The sequence below is a fragment of the Physella acuta genome, unplaced genomic scaffold (genome assembly GCF_028476545.2).
Source record: "Physella acuta isolate Inbredline_101_S28 unplaced genomic scaffold, ASM2847654v3 ptg000281l, whole genome shotgun sequence".
In the NCBI taxonomy this organism is placed as follows: Eukaryota; Metazoa; Mollusca; class Gastropoda; family Physidae; genus Physella; species Physella acuta.
Window position 1 is genome coordinate 906,049 of NW_026731800.1, and position 25,476 is coordinate 931,524.

Consider the following 25,476-nt stretch of genomic DNA (forward strand, 5'->3'; position numbering starts at 1 on the left):
CAACCCTCATCCCTGCGCTTTTTAAAATAACCGATATTTAGTGTATAAAAATAGAATGTTAAAACAAAAAATAATACTTAGCGGCTGCTATTTGAAACATGTTGTGTTATTTATTAGGTGAAAAAAAGAAGCATTTGATTTTTCCTTCTGGTTGGATTATATTATAAGTATTTTTTTTTGTTTTAAAACACGTATATATTCTATTATCTTCGAGAGAATATTGTTTTTCTAAGCTATTTTAATGATAAATTAGCCAGCTTCTAAATAAAAACAAATAATTTATTTTTGTAAATTAGCGAAAATTGAAAAGTTTGATTACGGGAAAGTTGTATTTTGGTCACATAGTAAGTATTTGAAACACTTTATATTCAAAAGAGATAAAAAACAATAGAATTTTTAAAATACTTTATTAATGAAATTACTAGATGAAATTCGCGTCAAAGGAGTAGTTGATTGTCGGTTTGGGGGTGGGGGGGAATAACCTACAGCATAAGTATACAATATATTTTGTTAAGTTGTTGATGTCCATTAGTGTTAACACTGTTGTCTTATAATTTAGGCCATCACGACACGATCGTTTTCTGATGGCAACCAAACTGAGTAGAAATATTGTTTCCTAATTGATCACTGATACGGACTTTTTAATGTTACTTTCACGAGTTCCATTACATCTTGAAGTATTAGAATAACTGTTGATTATAATTTTTATTTTTTTCCCACAGGATTTAAAAAGTGTATATCAAACAAAACAGGATTACAAAAGCTGAAAGGATATCAGTTATAATCATCTACAACCAGTCAATACCCTAAACAGCTACAGGTAGCAGGATAGTAAAAAAGCCACCATAGCTGGCTATTAATAGCTGCTACAATTATCCAACCACAACAACCACAAGTAAAGCCAACCCCGGATACAAATTCAAAACCTGCGCTGGATTTAAATAACCACAATCTGCTTAACATAGCCATAACCCAACTCAACAAGGTATAAAAAAATTTAACAGCTAAACTAAAGCAAAAGACCTTCCAGTTGACTACGTCTATTTTTATAACAGGGAATTTCCAAAAAAACAAAAACAAACAAAACACGATGGTGGTGATTTCCCTTGTGCCGCATCTGTAACATGCATCTCCTCTCTCCAAGATGGAAGCACTATCTCGATTAACCCTCACCTCGTCACGACACAGCTTTGACTTGACTTAAAAAACAACATCCCGCAGTCTAAATAAAAAAAAATTGTGGATTTTCAAGAGGAAAAAATAAAAAAAAATCAGCAGTCAAAACCGCACCAGCATAGGTCCCTTACACCGACTGTCCAAGGTCGCGAGTTCGAAATCGCGCGGGACTCAGGCCCTGGTCGTCGCCGCGGCCACTTTTATGACGCTGGTGCTATGGGTCGCGCTCAAGAGGTGTCCCCATCGATGTGACAGCGTCATGCGACGCCCCTCGACGCCCATGTCCCTGTGTGTTTTCTTCCTGATGTGCGTCTCGCTGACTCCCGTGATGGCCAGGCGCGCCCCCAAGAGCCGGCTGTCCCTGTGGATAGACGAGCAGCAGGTCAAGACCCTCATAGGTAGGTCCTGTAGGTCATTGGGTAGGGTAAGGTCATAGGTCATGTGGGTCACTGGGTAAGGGGTGGTAAGGTCATAGGTCATGTAGGTCACTGGGTAAGGGGTGGTAAGGTCGTAAGTCACATAGGTCATTGGGTAGGGTAGGGTCATAGGTCATGTGGGTTACGGGGTAGGGGGTTAGGTTATAGATTATGTAGGTCACTGGGTAGGGGGTTAGGTCATAAGTCATTTAGGCCCTTAACTACGGGGTTTAGGTCATTTATCCTGTAGGTCTCCTAGTAGGGTACTAGGTCAAAGGTTATATAGGTCTCTTGATGGGTGAAGGGGTAATAATGTCATACTTTGTGTAGGTCACTGGTTGTATCATAGGTTTTATATGTAATGGGCTACGGGGGTTAGATCATAACTCATGTAGGTCATTGGGTAGGAGGGGTTATGTCTTGTAGGTCACTGGATGGATGAAAAGAGGTAGGAATTTCATAGGTCACGAAGTAGGGGTTTAGGTCAAAGCCCTTGTAGGTCACTTTGGGGGTTTAATATGTCTTATAGACCTCTGTAAGGACGTTATGTAGTAGGTCTGATAGGTCTTTAGTGGATTCGGTAATCAGAATTGTAGGTCACTGTAGTGTTAGGTCAAGTGTCTTGAATGTCACGGGGTTACAGAGGTCTTGTAGGTCATTTGTGGGTTAGGTCATAGGTTTAATAGGTCACTGGGGCAACTCATCATACAGCTATCATTATACAACTCACGCTGATTTTTTCGTAAATACCTAGTTACTTTGGAACTACTTCGTTGATATCAATTTTATGAAAATATGTTCTAATTAAGATTTAAAAAAAAAACAACAATTATGTGTAACGTGAAATTAATCTGGAACTTTAATAAGTTTAAACGATGTCCAACTACAGTAAACTTCCCTTCCCCCCCACCCCTCCCCCCATTAGATGTCTGATTCAGGCTGACTCCCAAAATTTTATTTGACTGACAAAAAAAAAGGTTTAGATCTATACATTTTTTCATTAATTAGTAATTGAAAACCAAATAGATATTACGTTAAGAATAAAACACCAACGAAATACTTCTCGCGAATGGGTGCATTAGACCGTTCGGGATACTGACCATCAAAGCAATTGGCATTCGGTTCAGTCGGCCATTAGGGACATTCACAGTGTTAACTACATCATATTTGTTTTTGTTTTTAAACGCCAAAGTTTAATACACGATCTATAACAAATATACCATCTGTCTGTGAAGTTGCATATCGAGAAAAACGAAACACCGCCAAATTAAATTTATACGCATTTTAAAGCATAATAACCCTCTGTTGCTTATAATAACGTACTCGACATTTATCAATCTTGCTGCAACAGCTATAAAACTTGAAATTATGCCGCTATACCCTTGACGTGAGTAGTCCACATCCTCAGTTATACGACACGAATGATAAAACACAAATATAAAAACAAGTAGGTGGTTACTCGTTAATAATGCGATGAAAATAAATGAGGCATGGGATACTGATGGTGGTGGGGGAGGGGGGGGGGGGCAGAGGCGTAGCGTCGGGGGGGGGGGGGGGGGTGGGTACATACGTCCCCGGGTGCCGACTCTAGGGGCGCCAAAATAAGCTCATTTTAGCTGCTATTTTGAATTATAAATGTAATATATATATATATGGGGGGGGGGGGTGCATAAATTGAAAGTTTGTCTTCGGACGCCGGGAGGGGTCGCTACGCCTCTGGGAGGGGTGTGAGGAAAACGTGATCAATGTACCGCACAGACTGGAAGATGATTACTAACAGTGATGGCGGGGGTGACACTTAAACAAAAATATTTTTTTTTATAATTACGAAAAGCATTGCTCCTTGAATGTTAACAACATAAGAAAGTCAAGTATTGCTTTAGGCACGGAGGGAGACTATTCGGTGCAAACAAACAAACCAATAACTAGCAAAAGCACAAACAAACAAAACAATAAATAAATTTGAAAAAAATTATAGATAAATTTATATCTATGTATGTGTGTGTATGTATATAATATGTATGTCAAATCGTGTCGAGTATTTCATTCCGATTCTTTGCATTCACTTTGTAAGCATTGTTTTAGTCATTTGGTTTTCTCAATACAAAAAAATTAAAACAAATATATATATATATATATATATATATATATATATATATATATATATATATATATATATATATATATATATATATATATTCTAGTTATACAGTAAATAGTGGTAGATTATTATATTAAAGAAAAGAATTTTATTTTCTTCTTTTCAAAGCGTATTTAAAGTTTATTATTATACACGTTTCTATAAATGTATTACTAAATTAATACAAATCAAATAACAGTAATAAAATAATGCTTATTTAACCTCAAGAATATTTTAAATAATATACAGTAATATAATAAAATAGCACAAAATTTTTGCTTTAACCCCGTTTCCATTCACCTTTATTTGGTGCGCTATTTTTTTGTTCTTTGTGATATGGTATCCATTTTCACTGGCATTATTTCGACAAACGTTTTCAACCATTTACACTAAATAAATAAACTTACTACTTAACGCGTTTAAATAAGAAAGTCGAAAAATAAAATCACGTGAAATTGCGAAAATTCCGTAAAATATATTTTTAGAGATTTAAAAAAAAATCGCTAAGTGGCATGGACACAAAAATTGAGGCTTAAAGAAGCAAGAAATTTGCAGGAAATATATTTAAAGTGAACACCTTGAAATTCTTTTATTTTTTTAAAAAAAGTCAGGTATTTTGTACACATGTCTGAGACGGGGAATTTCACAACCCGGAATGACATATTTTCTATTTGAAAATTTGGGCAAATGTTTCGCTAACCCTCAGAATAAATAGATCGGTTCATGTAAGGGTTAGGGTTTAAAAACATCGGGACAGGACTGGGTGTAATAGGTTTTTCCTCGGCCATCTCCTTATCGCCAGTCGGCTGTTTTTCAGATTCTGGTAAATAAATAAAATGGAAAAATCAACAGAATCAAAATAGCTCGCCAGATGGTGTTGAGACTAGGGTAGTAGGGCTTTTAGCACCTGGGATTTTGGGGTAGGGTAGTAGGGCTTTTAGCACCTGGGATATTGGGGTAGGGTAGAGGTAGTAGGGCTTTTAGCACCTGGTATATTGGGAAAGGGTAGAGGTAGTAGGGCTTTTAGCACCTGGGATATTGGGGTAGGGTAGTAGGGCTTTTAGCACCTGGGATTTTGGGGTAGGGTAGAGGTAGTAGGGCTTTTAGCACCTGGTATATTGGGAAAGGGTAGAGGTAGTAGGGCTTTTAGCACCTGGGATATTGGGGTAGGGTAGAGGTAGTAGGGCTTTTAGCACCTGGGATATTGGGATAGGGTAGTAGGGCTTTTAGCACCTGGGATATTGGGGTAGGGTAGAGGTAGTAGGGCTTTTAGCACCTGGGATATTGGGGTAGGGTAGTAGGACTTTTAGCACCTGGGATATTGGGGTAGGGTAGAGGTAGTAGGGCTCTCGGATCTATCTACTATAGCACCCCATGATGGAATATTCCTTTTATCAGATACCACTTCACAATGCTGGTAATTTTTTTTTCTCCAAACGGTATTGTAGAATGCAATAACAGGACCACACAATAAACACACCATCACCTCATTCTATACCTTACAGAAATTGGTAGAGAGGGGGAGGGGGAGGTGGGGGAGATCGAAATGTAAATAATAAACTGTTGGCGCAGATGTTGAGATAGGAAGCCGGCGTGCATTGGCTGATGTTAACTCACAGAATTTATGTCAGATAGTACTCAAAACAAACTGAAACACAGAGCGCTGGTTGGAAACAAATCTAAATTCTTAGATCTAAACGTATTAGTTAAATCATGCGCATTTAATTTTTGAAATTAGTACAAAAACATTTTTTATGTTACCTGAAATAAAATAAAAAAAATTAAAATCTAACTTTTCAAAACCCGCTAGACATCGAGTAACAATTCTAAAATTTCAACACAAATTTGACCAAGCCTTAAATAAATCTACTGGCATTTTTATCAGCCCGATGCCATTAAAAAAAATGTAATCTATTCAATGTTTTGAAAGGTTCCAGCGGTCAAGACCTGCATCTTAAAGAAGATACACTTACCTCCCTTGACACCGGCTACACCCTAACAAAGTCACAGTTTAATGGCAGGGGAGATAATTGTTTTAATCTATTTTTATCAGAATGCGTAACAAGTGGGCCGGCCCTGTTTACCGTAATTTTATGCGATACGTGAATCTGTTTCTTTTCACGTCACGTTCTTGCTGATTTACTGGCCTGCGGATGTCGGCGCTTCGGGCTGTTTCGGTGAATAGGTACTAGAACTATTCTGTAGATGGTAATGAGTACTTCATCCAGATTTTGTCTCCGAGTTAAAAAGGTGGGTGGGGGTGGGGGGTGGGGGTGGGGGGCTGCACTTGAAATTTTTGGGCGGCGGACTAAAATTTACGTGAGTGCACGCACTGGTAAAATTATATATTTTCTATATAAATTATATTTATTCTGTTCTGAAGAGGGATTCGTCTAGAACTATTCGCTTATAGATGGTAATTTGGCTTGGCCATTTCGATGATCGTACAACTACATGTAGTCGTGTGGTAGCTACCATACAGCTACATATAGCTAGTACCACAGAGCTACATTTAGCTACCATACAACTACATGTACCTACCACACAACTACATGTAGCTACCATAGCTACCATACAACTAGAAGTAACTACCCTACAGCTACATGTAGCTACCGGCTACAGGACATTACCCCCCTGGATATTTCCCCCGGGCATTTCCCCCGTATTTACCCCCCGGAGCAATTACCCCCCTGTCAATTACCCCCCTGTCAATTACACCCCCCCGGGGGAATTACCCCCCCCCCCTCACGTTAAAATCCTAACTCTAACTAGAATTTTATACCTATATACTTCTTTAATCCAAACCTTAAGAAAAAGACCAAAACCTAAGCATCCACCTTAGCCTAAAACTTCACACAAAACCAAAACCAAAGCTAGACACAACCCTAACCCTAACACTAGCTCTAACCCTAACCCTAGCCCTAACCCTATCCCTAATTTTAACCCTAGCCCTAGCCCTACCCCTAGCCCTAGCCCTAGCCCTGTCCGGGGGGGGGGGGGGGGCTATGTCCTACTGGGCGGGGGGTAATTGACAGGGGGGTAATTACTCTGGGGGTAATGTCGGGGGGGGGGAATATCCGGGGGGTAATTGACAGGGGGAAATGCCCTGTTCCCGTAGCTACCATACATCTACCATACAGCTACATGTAGCTACCCTACAACAACATGTAGCTACCGCACAGCTACATGTAGCTACCACACAGCTACATGTAGCTACCATAGCTACCATAGAACACCATGTCTCTCTACCATGTTCTTGTACCTGCCTGTGATGGCTGAGAATCTCACCGAGTTCACCACACATCAAAGCCCCGCCCTGTGTTGGGTTCTCGTGTCGTAAAACTGTACTAGAGGCCACTCCCGGGTCCCTCAGTCGAGGGTTTTGAGTACCTGCAAGTGTACACATTTGTGTTACTGCATGTGTACACATTATATCAGTCAATGTTACTGCAAGAGTACACATTATATCATGGTTACTGCAGGTGTACATATTATATCAGTCAGTGTTACTGCAAGTGTACACATTATTATCAGTCAGTGTTACTGCAGGTGTACTCATTACATCAGTGTTACTGGAAGTGTACATATTATATCAACCATATTAGAAGTCAGTATTAATGCAAGTGTACACTTGAAATGTATACATTATATCACTGAGTCACACCAGGACGGTATACTACGTGGCACCCCACAGTGGTCATTGGGCACTATAACCACTATTATACACAACAGTTACATAGTCATCCTCGAAGCTTACCGTATACAGAATTATACATAAATTACTATTATACATAGTGCTACTGCAGTACCAAATACTATAAATTGGTCTCAAGTGTATATAAAGCTTGAAAAAATCATCACATAACAAAGCACTTAACATAATCCCTAATGTACATAGCACTTTGGCCTATTACCAGCCAATTAATTAAAGAGGTATTAATTTTGTCAAGCTCTCACACCTTTCAATGTTCGATACACTTATATACAAGTCATTGACTGCAAGATGTTGCAAGGGCAGGGGAAGTAAATCCGCCTCGAGTGCTGCTAATAATTTTGGGTTCGATTTACCAACACATGCTATAAAACAATAAATTAAAGCTACAGTTTTGCAAAAATACATTCAATATCTACATCATTTTTGAGTTGTAAATGTATTATTTACAAAACTAATATTTTATTAATAATAAATAAAAATCAACACCAAGTTTATTTAAACTAAAAAACAATTATACAGATCTTAAACTATACTTTATTAGTATTGTTCACGTTGCATATGATGGAAAAAAATTACCCTTTACCTAATTGAAACTGTAAATCCTTTATATATTTTATTACATGCAAATACACTCACACACGTTGTCGTTACTGGTTTTAATTGAAAATTTAAGTATTCTAAAAAATAAATTTTAAAAAGTTCTAAAACTAACCTGGATTGAATTGTCAGAAAGAGAGAGAGAGAGAGAGAGAGAGAGAGAGAGAGAGAGAGAGAGAGAGAGAGAGAGAGAGAAAAAAGAGAGAGAGAGAGATACAAACACACACTCGCATAAGTACACACACACACACACACACACACACCCACACCGCCCCCCCCCCACACACACACAAACATATATATATATTTTGGCAGCTATCTGCTATGTCTCATGGTCTGACGGCCCTTTTGATCCATTTTGCCTTGCATATAGAATGGTATACAAACAAGAGCTAAACAATACGTTACTCACAATGAAACCGCACCCAGAATAATGAAAACGCGATCACAACTTAGTCTAGATAGAACATGTGCCAGGACATCCCGGCCAATGCGCGCATTGGCCGGCCAATCCGCGCTTTGGCCGCACTTCGGGCTTTGACCGTAACATACATATATATATATATATATATATATATATATATATATATATATATATATATATATATATATATATATATATATATATATGTAATTATGTATTTATATATACTTACACACACTTTTACGTATCTTCTAGTTAAATCTCGATTTTTCCTCTCCGAGTAAAATTCCCGACAGGCAACATTTTTAAACTGATTACATAAACGCTTCCCCATTAGGATAATCAGCTTGGGGAAGTTAATCATCTTTTTCCAACTAAAAAAATCTAACTTAATTTCAAATCGGGACGACTGCTCTTCGTCGGAAATGATTGTGATACTTACTCCCCCTCTCTGTTTTTTCTTCCAATTTTTTCAAATCTTACCTCCCCTCTCCGAGTCTCAGATCCTAAAGTTAGTTTAAAACTACACAATTGGTTGCTTACCAGCGCGCCTTGTGTCGATAGATTTCTTAAGCGGGCGCTTCCGTTGGAAATAATTAAGTCAACTCCATATGAAGAGGGGCGGTCTGCATCACAGAGTGGGTCGGTTGCAGAGGTGGAGGAGCAGGGGTCGGGGGTTGTTCGGACGGCGGGTGTAGGGGTCTATTAGCTGCGGTGATAGAGGCTTGAGTGGAGGTGATATCTTTCTCTGGGCCTTTGTCTGTCTGTCTGTCTGTGTGTGTGTGTGTCTGTACGCCTCTGAGTTTGTCTGTCTGAGAGTATTTATTCCACTGTGTTTGTCTGTTTGTCTGTGGTTGGTCTGTTTCATGAGCCGTCTGTTTTCCAGTTTGACTGCCTGTCAGTTTGATTTTTGATAAGTCTGTAGAATTTAAATAGATCATTATTTTAATATGTATGTCAGTCTATTGATATGATTCCATATATATATATATATATATATATATATATATATATATATATATATATATATATATATATATATATATATATATATATATATATATATATATATATATATATATATATGGCATTTTAAGAATATGTATGTTTATTTGATGCCCAAATGAAATTCAACAGATATATCTGACTAGCGAAAGTCACTATGAAGTAGAAATGTTTGTTTATCAGTTTTTATATTTGTCGCGGTTTCTATATTTTTCGTAACTTCGATAGGCCCTTCTTTAGTTATGTTCTTTTGTAGTTCTTTGTATATAATTTTTTATTTTTTTTTTTAATTTTTCTCTATAGACATCTACGTCAGCTGAACTGTTTTTATGTTTACAGTTAACCGGCTGCTTGCCAGTCTGAACCGGCATTTACCGGCATTTGTGTGTGTGTCAGTGTCTGTTTACCGGCGCATGTGTATTTATGTACCTCACACATTGAGCCAGCGGTACATGTCGACTTGGCTTTGAACAGCCCGACACTTTGCCTGTCAGCCTGTTTGTTTACCTACTTACCTTGGGACATGCCCCCCTACTATCGCCCTATGTATCTATATGTGATCTCGTCCAACTATTTTCGTCTCTTGCATTCAGAATGCTACCTCCATCGCATGAAATATTTCTTTGTCTTGTACAGAAAAAGGAAAATCTGCGTGAATAAGGTGGTTGTAAATATAATCCGAACCAAATGCTGACCTAAACGTAATGTGCTGAGTTAAATTGATAGCGGTGCTCGGCTGATTCTTGTACAGTCGATCTTTGAGTCCATGACTTGACGTGCTGTAGATGGACAACCCTGTTGTCCAGATAACCTCAGATGGACAGTCATGTTGTATAGATAACCAGGGATGGACAGTCCTGTTGTCCAGATAACCTGAGATGGACAGTCCTGTTGTATAGATAACCTGAGATGGACAGTCCTGTTGTATAGATAACCTGAGATGGACAGTTTTACTATATTGTCTTACTTTCTGTCTGAGTTTTTCGTCTTTATTGTCTCTCGTTCTCTCCTAGCTGTCTGTCTATATTGTCTTTGATTCCGACAAAGCTGTCTGTCAAATCTCGCGTTTCTGTATACGAGATTTCCCCCTTCCCTTACGTCACCCATCCTGGCATCAATATCAGGTTCAACATTGCTGTGTCTGTACGCCATTTTTTAAAACCCATCTCCCTTCCAAATGGTGATTTTTTTGTGTTTGTAAACCACGACGAAGACATCAAGTTGAATCGTCGGTTTCCGTGCAGAGTTTTTTTTTGGTGAAGATTGTTTGAACGACTCGTGGGCTGACATGTTGTGTGATATAAGTGTGATATATTCTTTGAAGAAAACTACCTGGCGCTTCTTTGACGGTCGCCAGGGCAACAGGGTATGGTATCAAGGTATTTACCTCGGTGGTTATCGCGGTGTTGGGGTGAGGTGGAAGATAAGGGTTGAGTTCAGGGCAAGCGATCACTGTCTGGGTCAGGATTAGGCCTGGGGATAGGACTAGCGTTAGGGTAATCATAAAAAGGACTGAACACTTTGAAAATATCTGTAAAAGTAAAGCTAGGATCCTTTAAGGTCTATGGGGCAAGTGAAATAGAGCCCACCTGTTTCTGTGACTAAGTGTGGGAAGGGATAGTGTAGTCAGCATTATGCCCAACCGCTTTTACTTTCCCTAACATGAGCCAGGTAAACATCGAACATATGTATGCATATGCATATCAATAATATATCTGGAACGGAGTGGTCAAATGGAAGGGCGCTTGGCTGTTAGCCCGAAGGTCTCTAGTTCGGATCTCTGTTTGGATTTGTGACTGTAGGACATCCCTGAGTCCACCCAGCTCTAACGGATGCCTGACTTACGTTGAGGAAAGTTAACGCAGCTGGGCATATGTTACTCATACAGCTAGGACTAGTGAAAACATAAAAGGACTGAAACCTTTGAACATACTTGTGCCTAACACATACATAACTCTATTCGTTCATGGTTCAAATACGCTTTCCTGTTAAACTACTACACGCCTCAAAAAACGCAAACGAGTAAATAACAAAAAATCCAACATACAACCCGACGCTCGCACACACTTTGCTCTACACACCTGACATGCATCTTTTGATCACCTGTACACACCTGACATGATCACCTGTACACACCTGACATAATCACCTGTACACACCTGACATGATCACCTGTACACACCTGACACGATCACCTGTACACACCTGTACACACCTGACATAATCACCTGTAGACACCTGACATGATCACCTGTACACACCTTTACACACCTGACATGATCACCTGTACACACCTGTACACACATGTACACACATGTACACATCTGTACACACCTGACATGATCACCTGTACACACATGTACACACCTGACATGGAACTTTTGATCACCTGTAGACACCTGACATGATCACCTGTACACACCTTTACACACCTGACATGATCACCTGTACACACCTGTACACACCTGACACTTAACTTTTGACCACCTGTACTCAACTGACATGACCACCTGTACACACCTGACATGACCACCTGTACACACCTGACACTTAACTTTTGATCGCCTACAGGTCTGGGCATGGAGATCAGCCTGATCACCAACGGCGAGGTGGTCCCCTACGTCAACAGTCCCGAGGTCTACGAGAGCATCGTCATCCCCCCGGAGATAGACACCGTCAACCTGACGTGGCAGGCGGGCGGAGAGAGCGTGAGTACTCACTGGGTACATGGGGGGGGGGGGGGGGTTAGGGCAGCTGTGGCGTAGCGAGGTGTTTTGACACACGAGAAAAAAATACTTCATTACATATATATATATATATATATATATATATATATATATATATATATATATATATATATATATATATATATATATATATATATATATATATATATATTATTATTATTATTATTTTGAAACTTAACCATTTTGCTTTTACTTCGCCTCTATATATGACGATGAACGAAAACATTGGTCAGGATAACTCTGATTTATTTCTTGCTTTACCTACTGTTATATTAATTATATATATATATATATATATATATATATATATATATATATATATATATATATATATATATATATGTATATACAGCTGGTGTTTAATAAATAAATTGATCAGTATATACGAAGTTCACACAATATGAATTAAAGGTATGGCACTATAAGCTAACAGTTTGGTTTATTGATAGTTAAAACGTGTGCTAGATATTAAAGTAAGTTTATAGTTTTAAAATTGCGCATGTTAACAAAACAAAAGTAAATTCCCATCGTTATTTAACGAATGAAATAATTGAATAAGTACATTCATTGCTTGTGTTGTGTTGAGAGGAGATACTTAACGAGCTTAATTAATTGGTTACATCATTTGTACACCAGCGTGTTCGAGAATCTCTACAATCGTGTGTACCAGTGTGTGTACCAGTGTGTGTACCAGTGTGTTCACCGGTGTGTACAAGGGTGTATTGAATTATGTACAACACTAATAACAGCGACCAAGATTTTTTATCGTGACGAAGATCCTTTCAGACATATGTTGTCTTCACATATTGTTGAAAACAAATTTTGGATCAGGCTAAAATTAATTTAAAACAATGTGTTTAAAAAAAATGAGAATTCATATTAACAAAAATGTTATCACATCAAAAACCCGAAATTGGAATACATTTTTACGAATATTTTTTAATTGAAAAAAACTAATTACAAATTATTTTTTAATTGAAAAAACTAATTCACAATAAAAAACATGAACATGTGATTTTACAATATACGAAGACACGTAAAAATGTGGTTTTGATATTTTTGTGTAAAAGAAAAAAAAATGAAACATTCATATGTCTTGTTAAAGCAAAACATGATAATTATGTTGAGGTATTTGTAAAAAAAAATGTCTTGCTGGTGTTTTTTTTTTCATAGATAAAGGGAAGAAATAATGTTTTTCATAAAGAAGATTGCTGCGAATAAAATAGCATTGGAGCCATACAAAAATTTCAAAAGTAAAGTTTACAAACTAATTTACATAAATCCAATTAAAACTGTCTGGATAGCACGTCTTCCTATACGCGTAGCATTCATCAAGGCCGGTAACCCGATCCCCAATTTGTCTTATTGCCCGCGTGATTCGAACCCACGTCTACTGGAACATGGGGTCTGATGGACATGTAGCCGGATCGAATGGCGTGTGAAATTCCTGCCATTCTTGTAGCTCACCGCCGTCTTTGTTGGGTCGGTGTCAGCTTTAACAAAGGTAGAGGTACCCCTGAGGTAGGCTTTTGTGTGGGTAGTTTACAGACAGGTTGAACCGAATCTAACACTAGGTTTTTTAATTTAAAGCTTGCACTAGATCTAGATGTGATGTTTATGTTGTTAGTTCAAAGGCAACTAGTATTAAATTTGTAAATGACGATGCTATTTTGAAGACAGCTAGTACTAAATATAGAGTTTGTTGTTAGTTCAAAGACAGCTAGTATTAAATTTTTAAATCACGATGTTATTTTGAAGACAGCTAGTACTAAATGTAGAGTTTGTTGTTAGTTCAAAGACAGCTAGTATTACATTTTTAAATGACGATGTTATTTTGAAGACAGCTAGTACTAAATGTAGAGTTTGTTGTTAGTTCAAAGACAGCTAGTATTAAATTTTTAAATGACGATATTATTTTGAAGACAGCTAGTACTAAATGTAGATTTTGTTGTTAGTTCAAAGGCAGCTAGTATTACATTTGTAAATGACGATGTTATTTTGAAGACAGCTAGTACTAAATGTAGAGTTTGTTGTTAGTTAAAGGCAACTAGTATTATATGTGGGACTTATTTTGAAGTTAGTTAGCACTATACGTGGTGTTGATGTTGTTAGTTAAAAGACAACAAGTACTACATACGACAGCTGTGTTATAAGTTTTAAGACATCTAGTTATAGATGTGGCAGCTACGAGAATATTCTGAAGACAGCATAATCCGAATATAACACTAGCTCTTTAGTTTTAAGAGAGCTAGTATTAAATATATGGGTTACGATGTTATTTAGAAGACAGATAATACTACATACGGCAGCTGTGTTATTATTTTAAAGACAGTTAGTATATATTACGACTCCTATATTGCTATGTTGTAAGCAGTTGTACTAATTTAATATAAGCGTGTGTTATTAATTAGTTTACAGACAACTATTAAAGAATATGGGGATTGTGCTTTTATACTCTCGCCAAAGCTAAATACAGACATTATGACGTCATCTTGAACAAAGATAACACTCTAAAGTTGTCGCTAAAATGGTAGTCTGTACATAACGTGTATCGTACGTATGTACATCTGTTGTATTGATAGTTGATGGAGATGGGGAGGTGTGGGCGGGGAGGGGACAGTAAGGTAGTGTTGACGTCAGTTACAATTGTAAGACGTCATGTAGTGACTAGACTTAACAAATCAACCTGCGAACTTCATTCCGCACTCGAATTCATTGTTCAGCAACCGAAGTGTATTTAGTTGTTGTTTTTTCCTCGCTAACTGTTCTACCCTGCTCTGCCAAAAAGAAAAGATTTAAGACACGAGACTCTAGTACATCACGGGGGCTTTCATCCCAGTCGTTAGTTACCAAAAACGTGTTGTCTGCTGTCGTTCACCTCTCGCATATCAGCCAAAACAATGTCAACATTTTGAAGGTAATGGCAAGCTTGACGTTTCGCGGAATAAAAAACAGCACGACGCGAAAATAATTGACCCCCCCCCCCCCCCCAAAAAAAAAAGAAAAACGAAAAAAGAAATCATAATGTTAAGTCACAAAACATTATTATTACATATATGAAGTACAACAGCTCATAACGTAAAAACTCATTTTAATAGTTCATAACAAAAAGCTAGTAACAAAAGCTCATGACAAAAGCTCACAGAAAATCTCATAACAAAAACTCATAACAACAAAAACTACAAAAACCCATAAACCCAAAATCGCATAACAAAAAAAAACTCATAACTGAAACTCACAACTACTAAGCTCATAAAACTACTAATCATTCGACCTTTCCAAGGGCCTACAACTCAAAGAGCAACCATCCTAGAACAAATACACAACCACCCACCTACTGTGATAAAACCTCGGGGGTATCGTATTTTACTTAGTAGCTGAAACATAATCTTCAGTAAATTTACTATCCTTCTAACCGGATGGGGAGGGAAGGTACTATTGAGTATACTGTTTCTCTCAAGTAAAGATTAATATTTTGAAATAGTCTAAATGTCCCCCCCCCCCCCCCCCCCTCACCTTCCCACCCCCGGACGCTACGGAGTAGAAGAAGATTTATATGACTTCAAACAAACCAATAAACGACACGGGGAATTTCTTTATCATCCGGGGTAAAAGTGTTAATTTATTGACTTAGCTCTGAAAGTTGGAGTCTAGCGGCGCCGTGGACTTGATGTTGGCGTGATGTTGACTCACTAGCTGGGTCAATAGTGGTCGTGGGGTCAATGACTTATTAGAGACTGGATAGCAGAGTCAATGATTTGTTATAGACAGGATAGTCGAGTCAATGATTTATTATAGACAGGATTGCTGAATAAATTATTTATTATAGACAAGATAGCTGAGTCTATGATTTGTTATAGACAGGATAGCCGAGTCAATGATTTGTTATAGACAGGATTGCTGAATAAATTATTTGTTATAGACAGGATTGCTGAATAAATTATTTGTTATAGACAGGATTGCTGAATAAATTATTTGTTATAGACAGGATTGCTGAATAAATTATTTGTTATAGACAGGATAGTTGAGTCAATGAATGGCTATAGACAGGACAGTTGTGTCAATGCATGGTTATAGACAGGAGAGCTTAGTCAATGAACAACTTGGTCATTGACTTGCTATAGACAAGACATGAGTCATTATGTAATATATACGATATATTGGTCAATGTATAATGTAAAGCTGTTTGAATCTTATCTTTATAGACAGGACAGCGGTGTCAATGACTTTTTATAGCCACGAAAGGTGGGTAAGGTGTAATATATAGGACAGCTATGTCAGTATCTTGTCGTTTCAGACATGACAGTTCAGTTACTGTCTTTGTCCACGGGTCAGGCGGGTGATTAGCTAGTCATTAAACCTGTATTGTCATATCCCTTTGCCACACAATATCCTCTAATGATGCCCCCCCCCCACCCCCACAAACAGACAGTTAAGTTACGGACCAACAGAAGATCACCATATGTTGTATCACTAACTCCATGAGTCACCACATGTTGTATCACCAACTCCATGAGTCAACAACAGAGGATCACCACATGTTGTATCACCAACTCCATGAGTCACCACATGTTGTATCACCAACTCCATGAGTCAACAACAGAGGATCACCACATGTTGTATCACCAACTCCATGAGTCACCACATGTTGTATCACCAACTCCATGAGTCACCACGTGTTGTATTACCAACTCCATGAGTCACCACATGTTGTATTACCAACTCCATGAGTCACCACATGTTGTATCACCAACTCCATGAGTCACCAGCAGCGGACTGCCAAAAACTACAACCCCGAGATGTGAATCACCAATGATGGATCAAAACCATCGAATAGCCACACTAAATTCATCGATATTGTAACACCTTAACACATCGATACAGTATCGATCACCACCTGTAGATTACCAGCATCGGATTATCAGCAGATTATCTAGTAATAATTCTAGATGATTTAATGTTTGAATGAATCTCGATTGATCCATGTTAGAGAATACTGAGAGAATACTACTTTGCCAATCAGATCAATTATCGGCGTTTACGCATCTATATCTATTTTCTTATCGAACCATTCAGCACAATCTATTTATAGAACAGCAGACGAGAATTGCTGTAATGGAATAAATGCCTTGATGGAGACGAGAGGTCAAGCCTGGGTTCCCCCTCCCCCCCCCCCCCCCCCGCCCCCACTTTTTGCGTGGGGAGGTGAAATATCACACTCAGTTCACTCGTGACTTGATATTCAAAGTGCCAACGGATGAGAGGGAGGGGGGGAGTGATGGGGTAAACAAAGCTCTGTACAAATAAACAAGGGTTCACCCCGCCATAAAGCTCGCGATGCCAGTTGAGTACCGTCTGCAGGTGGCTAGCACCGTCCTATTGGGCAGAAGTGTGTGTTTGTGTGTTTGTGTGTGTGTGTGGGGGGGGGGTATTTGCCTCAAACACCTCTTATTAGATGAGGATAAACCATTTTTTAATTCCACCGTTTCGGACCCCTGTCATAATGGTAAAAAAAAACGAGAATTATTTTAACTTTTTAATTTTTACCTCTGCTCGCTATTTAACTCTCTTTTCTTCTTTTTCTTCTTCTTGGGAAAAGAGGGTGGTGTACCCCTGGCTGTGGCGTCAGTTGCCAAGACAACGGTTACTGTGACAAATGGTAGCCAATACAACGGTAAGCGACCTTTGCCGTGGCATTCTGTTATCCAATGTAAGACCCATTTACCTTTATGGAATAGGTTTGATTCCTCATCATTTTACGGCCAATACATGGATCAAAATGAACACCGAAAATCATCAAAGGACTTATTTTTGGATGTGTTCTACACAAACAAAAGTACCACAATGGTGCCATGATTTTGGAAGAAGAAGATCCATGTAGAAATCTCTGCTTCAAGGTCAAGTTTGTAATGCCCTATGACCTCTTATATATCCATGGTTAGACCTCTGGCGACTGCCCGAAGGGAGGGGGGGGGTTGTGTTTGTGTCCTAGTTTATGAGAGGCGAGTTTCAATAAATAGTGGATAGCTAGACCACATCTAGTGGACAGCTAGAACATTTGTAATGGACAGCTAGACCACCTGTATTGGACAGCTAGACCACCTGTATTGGACAGCTAGACCACATCTAGTGGACAGTTAGACCACATCCAGTGGACAGCTAGACCACCAATAATGGACAGCTAGACCACCTTTAAATGACAGCTAGACCACCTGTATTGGACAGCTAGACCACCTGTATTGGACAGCTAGACCACATCTAGTGGACAGTTAGACCACATCCAGTGGACAGCTAGACCACCTTTAATGGACAGCTAGACCACCCTTAATGGACAGCTAGACCACCATTAATGGACAGTCTACCAAGGAGATTAAAACAGGATGGTCGTACAACTAGGATGGTCAGTGACGCTGCTCAAAATAATGACCAATGAAATCACGAGCCTGTAATGACGTACAGCGCAAAATGCGCAGTTAGCGTTGTCTGTTGCGCGCTTGTCTTCTCAAACACGACGTTAAATGATTCATTTTCTCTAGTACACCGGGCCGCTTTATGGCCACAGATATGGCGTCACCGTAAACTTGTTATACTGTACCCATCCTGCACAGCAAGTGCGCGGTAAACTTGTTTGACTGCAACCACACCTTTAAAGTAAACTTGTTATCAACAGTGTATCACCACTAGAAAGTAGGCAGTAAACTTGCTAGATAGTACACGCACATTTAAAGTAAACTTGTTATCAACAGTGCCTCACAACAACAAGTAGGCTTACACAGTAAACTTGATAGATTGCACCCAAGATTAACTTGTAAACTTGTAACCAACAGCGCCTCACAATGAACGGATACACGCTAAACTAGACAGTCTGTACCAAAGCGGCCGGCACGGTGGAGGTTATCGTGCCTACTTTGTCAGGAAAACTAGCAGAACTGACCTGTTATCTCGGCAATCTTTCGTCTGCCTGGGTCAGCCATTTTCTCCTGGTTGGGTTGTCTACAACACCGGCTGTCAATGGTTAACTTACACAACAACACGGGCTGTCAATGGTTAACTTACACAACACGGGCTGTCAATGGTTAACTTACACAACACGGGCTGTCAATGTTTAACTTACACAACACGGGCTGTCAATGGTTAACTTACACAACACGGGCTGTCGATGGTTAACTTACACAACACCGGCTGTCAATGGTTAACTTACACAACACCGGCTGTCGATGGTTATTTTACACAACACAGGCTGTCAATGGTTAACTTACACAACACGGGCTGTCAATGGTTAACTTACACAAAGTCAATGGTTAACTTACACAACAACACAGGCTGTCGATGGTTAACTTTCACAACACGGGCTGTCAATGGTTAACTTACATAACACCGGCTGTCATTGGTTAACTTACACAACAACACGTGCGCAATAGTTAACGTGCACACCAAGTCATGGTTAACTTACAAAATTAAAAGCATTAATTCATGCTAATTGAAATAAACAATTTATTGGTAATATTTAAGCAAATCTTTGGCTACTTTACAAAGTATATTAAACGTATATTAAACTTCAAATACGATATTGAAAAAAAAATTCTCAAGAAACAATTAGGCCTACATTTAAACGTGATTCTTGTAATGGTTATTTTTAGTTAAACCGTTTATCATACATTGAATCACGAAGGCAAGAAGCGCACTTAACCAAGTGCTTAGGTTTACGTCTACGATAAGTTTCCTTTATGTACTAATCTCTTTACGGCGGAAAAATAACTTGCTGCGGTACTTCAGAGTACTAAAGCACTACTCCTTACCTCACAAAACTACTTTTGCTCTGTTATTGCAGATAAGACATTTAAAAAAAAAAAAAAAAAAAAAAAAAAACTTAAATTTTCTTTAAAATTTATCTGTACTAAAACTATTTCACATTTATTCCTACTTTCCCCGGAAATATTTTTGAATAAACCCGATATTTAACCCCCGCTTCTAAAAATAGATTTATCTAAGCCTTTCGAAGGACCGTATATTCGTTATCATTTCTTCAGAGACGGCCCACACAGGGCGACCGGCTCACTGAGACCGCACGTAGCTCCACCAAACAGCCCGCCGAATCCCCGGCAGTGATAGGTGTGGCCTCCCCTTCCACCTACCCCTGCGTGACTGCGCCTGACAGGAGGGCATGTAGGGGAGATAAGAGGGAGAATGTAAGGGGCGATAACCGGGTTGTTTCTTAAGAGATAGCTCGCCGGTATATTAGAGGATGCTATTGATTAGAGCGCAATGGACGCCGTGAGACCGGCTGGGGGAGTACAACACACGTCCGTCCGTCTCCCTTCTCCCGGGTTGTTTTTTTTTTTTTACTATCTGTGTCGTGTTTTCTACACGCTTCACGTTAAGTGTTTAACGGCTCTACACGGCTTCACGGTTTGAAAATGTTTCAGGTCCTTAGACGCTTCACGACTCAACCCACGCTTCACGATTTTAAATAGTTCTGGCCAGTGATGGAACTTGAAAAAAGGCACCCCCACAAAATTAATTTTCGCTTCCCCCCCTCAGATAGGCTTAAATATATATATATATATATAGGCCTATATATATATATATATATATATATATATATATATATATATATATATATATATATATATATATTTATATAATGTATAAAGACCAGCCTATATATATAGGCCCCCCCCCTATATATATATATATATATATATATATATATATATATATATATATATATATATATATATAATCATATATATACACACACATATATATATATATATATATATATATATATATATATATATATATATATATATATATATATATATATATGTGGTATGTGTGTGTGTGTGTGTGTGTATGTTTGTGTGTGTGTGTTTCCACACTCAAATGTTCTTTGCATTTAAAAAAACAATCAATTATTTTGATTTATTTGTTTCTTATTATTCTATCATAGATTAGTATTAATTTTAAAACGTATAGTATACACCTCTTCTAGCTATAATATGACACTATTCTTCAAAATTGACTATTTAGTGGAGTCAGATAAATGCTAACAATTACATGTTAAAAAGAAAAGGGAAGTAATTAATATTACTTGATTAGTTTGTTGACAAAGGGAAGCTATAAATTTATTCTTCAGCAATATTTCCAACGAATCTGAATGAACTGTCTAACCTTTATATTTTTAAATTTGAAATTGTGCAATATTTTAGCAAAACTAAATTCTTTCTCAGTTTGATTTTTACAAACAATTTATTAAGAATGTATTATTTGTATGTCATTTTCTAAAAATTTGTTAACTAATGTAATTGTTCTTGTGTCGCAACAGTTAAGAAAGCTGCCCCCCAAACATAATTCAGTGGTAATCTGCAGTTTACTCGATTCTACATAGTTATATTGAAAAAAAAAGGGTTGATTACGTTTGCCAGCTCGTATTTAAAAAAAAAAAAAAAAAAAAAAAAATTATATTGAAAAAAAAAATAAAAAAGATCTACGTTTATTTATATTGTTATCTGTTTAACTCCTCTCAAGTCGAGTATAAAAGCTGTGATACTAAAGCGAGCTTGGCAAGGCAAACTGACGCTGTAAATTACATGTCAGAGGCAAAATAAAAAAATATTGAATAATAATAGATCATAAAAAGTAATTTAAAAAGAGTTATTTTGAATAAAAATACTGATTAGCTTACTGTGTAAGACCATTGTTATTATCGTTATTGATTGAGATCGACAAAATAAAAATAAAAATGGCCTAGTCTACGTTTAAATCATATCCATTTTAATTTAAACACTGCTAAGATATTCTTTTCTAAATCAATCCAAAAAATTAAAACATCAAACCTTTTCAAAATATGTAAGGCTATATTGTACACATTGAAGGATATGTTTTAACTACCCCCCCCCCATATATATATATATATATATATATATATATATATATATATATATATATATATATATATATATATATATATATATATATATATATATATATATATATATATATATATATATATATATATATATATATGTGTGTGTGTGTGTTTGTGTGTATGTGTATTTAACAATTATTTACCATTGATCACAACCGTTTCCTTATACAATACACAAGTTACAATATACTGCGCCAGCCTTTCGAGTGCTAGTATTTTAATTACGGGAAATTTAGAACAGTTGACAACTGTCAATGGATCACGTTATGTTCACAACTGTCACTGGATCCTTTACATAACCATCTGTCCTGTTAACACCCCCTCTCACACCCTCCCCGTTAACATACAATAGCTGAAGGCTAACAAGATGCCGTTGAAACATTCCCCCGTGTTTCCCCAGGCACCACGTGATGAATGCCATTACGACACACCCAGCCACAGCACCCAGCCACCACCTGGCTCACTCTACCCCCACCCCCCCCCCCCCTCTCACCCTTCCCATACCGTACAACCCCCCCTCCCCCACCCCCTCACCGCAGACCCAAGGGTTTAATTGAGAGCCTCCCCATACCGCACGTTCCTGGTGTCTCCACAAACCCGGGCTAACTCCCACATTCAAGGAGGGGGGGGGGCTGGGGCGTAACATCCTTCCCCCACCCTTTCCCCGCTCCTTCTTCTCACGTCCGACATATACCTACAAACAGCAACATAAACCACATATATCCACATACCCACGTACACAACATATACCCACGTACACCACATATTCCTATATAGACAACATATACCTATATACACCCACATACACAACATATACCTATATGCACCCACTTACACAACATATACCTTTATACATCACATAACCCACATATACCCATATACATCACATATACCCACATACACCCACATACACAACATATACCTATATACACCCACATACACAACATATACCTATATACACCCACATACATCACATATACCTTCATACATCACATAACCCACATATACCCACATACATCACATATACCCATATATACCCACTTACACTACATATACCCACTTACACTACATATACCCACATACACCACATATACCCACATATACCCACAAATACCCACATCCACACATATGCACACATATACTCATATGCGCCGAAATACACACATACACTTACATACTCTCATCACACAAACATAAAGAAACTCCTTTAAAACATAAAATAATATATTATTGATGCATGCCAATTTACACTACTCAGTGAAATTTTTTGTTGATCGTGCCAATACCCCATTGTCAACTATTTGGTTTTAAACATTTACTTCATCTTCTTTTCACGGTTGGTCGGTCTGTTTAGTCTAAAATGGAATTCATTATATCATTCTTTAAAAAAAAAATTTTGCCGTAGAACGTGGTGGATATTGGTGTGGATAAATGCACAATTTTGCTTTGGATTATTACACATTTTTGTTTGGATAAATACATAATTTTGTTGTGAAAAAACTTATTGTTCTTGTAGGTAAATACATATTAGTGGGTAAATACATAATTTTTGTTTTGGATAAATTCATAATTTTATATTGGATAATAAATATATGTTGTAAATTAATCTGTAGTTTTTGTGGATAAATATATTTGAGTTTTTCCAAGTGGAGAGTTAGAGGTGGTAAATAATATGTAGCTTCATTGAAGATAAATATATAATTTTGGGAAGCAAACAAATAGTTTTAATAGTTTTATATAATTTTTATGGACAAATGTGTACTTTTTGTGAGTAATTTTATATTAATCTTGAAACGTCGTAAGTAAATAACTGCAAAATTTGATATCATTTTAGATGGCTCTCTGCGAGAAACAGCTTGTAACAATCACACAAGTGCTTCAGATAGCGAGCTAAATGTTAAGATAATAGGACAAAATGTTACGATAACAATTTATCCTCTAAATGTTAACATAACATCTCATGTTAATTAAGTAAAAAATACATGTACGCTAATTACTTAGATAAAACATACTTTCAACGTTAAATCCCTTACTAAATGTTAATTAAGATAAAAAAAAACTTTTACACTAAATGATTTGTTAAAAAAACGATAAATTTGGGGTAAAATCTCGAGCTAAATGAAGAGATAAAAAAAACCCAGCGTTAACAGTCGGTACGATAAAAAGTTTCACGCTAAAAGCGGAAGAAAAAAAAGAAACAGTCTGGGTATGTTGTTGTGATGGAGAGGAAAAAATAGAAATAATTGGGTTTCAAGTTGTCGGCACGTTCAAATGAAGTCAGTAGTTGGGGGGAATCAGGGGTATCAGTAACAAGATTAACTCAGTAGCCTGCTGTTGCGGCAATCAGACTTAATATTGTGTAGGGCAAAAACAAAACAAACATCACCAATACATACCTGAGTGAATGTGTGAACGTGTTGTTTAACTCATGTTCAGTTTACACGTGTGTATGTCAAATTCATTTGATAAATATGTAATTTTATTTTTATTTTTGGTTACATATCTAAAAGTATTCCTTACAGTTTGGGGATTACCTATTTTAAATGTTTCTTACATAACTACTTTATTGTAACATATTTAAACATTTCTAGACATATCTATTTTGGTGTTCCACAAATATGTATTTTGTTTACTTATTTTTCTATACATATCTGTTTTGGTGTTCGAAACATACATATTTTGTGTTTACTTTTTAAAATGACCATACATAGGCCTATATGTTTCGCGGTTAAATAATTAAAACTTTCTACACATATCTGTTTTGGGGTTACATATTTAAATAATTAAAAAAAATATTCTAAGTTTATATATTCAAATGTTCCATACATATCTGTTTTATAATTACATATTTAACTAGTTCTATACGTGTATGTTTTGTTGTTTTATATCTGAACGTGTTTTTAAGTCAAGTTCAGTTTAACGCGTATTAATAAATTTTCTTCATAAATTAATACTTTATTTTCGGTTACATACTTAAACATATACCATATTTCGTGTTTACATACTTAAATTTCACACATATTAATTTTATAATTCCATATTTGAACATATACTACACATGAATGGTCTGTGGTTTGATATGTGAACGCGCCCCATACATATGCTTCGCTTTGTGGCTTCTTTCAATAAAACGCTATTTGATGGCTACTTCGGATTTATTTATTCCCCACATTACAAACTAATTATACCAGGGACTTTATTTTTCCGCCCACGACGCGGGGCTACCTCTGGAGTCTAGCCGTGCCTGGAGCGCGGAATATTCTGGCGCCGTGCGTGCACCTGCAGCCTTCCCTGGCACTCGGGCTCCCCCATCTTTAAGCCATCA

General features: G+C 37.4%; 1 protein-coding gene across 3 annotated transcripts in view; it reads left to right on the top strand.

The window, feature by feature from the left end:
- Nucleotides 1-25,476, top strand: part of LOC131939465 (wnt inhibitory factor 1-like) — a 65,239-nt gene that overhangs the window by 18,523 nt on the left and 21,240 nt on the right. For all 3 annotated transcript variants that reach the window (XM_059297768.1, XM_059297769.1, XM_059297770.1), the window contains exons 2-3: nucleotides 723-1,574; nucleotides 12,045-12,181. In XM_059297768.1, coding sequence (XP_059153751.1) covers nucleotides 1,379-1,574; nucleotides 12,045-12,181 — 333 coding nt within the window. In that variant the 5' untranslated portion in view covers nucleotides 723-1,378. The remainder of the gene's footprint in view (nucleotides 1-722; nucleotides 1,575-12,044; nucleotides 12,182-25,476) is intronic.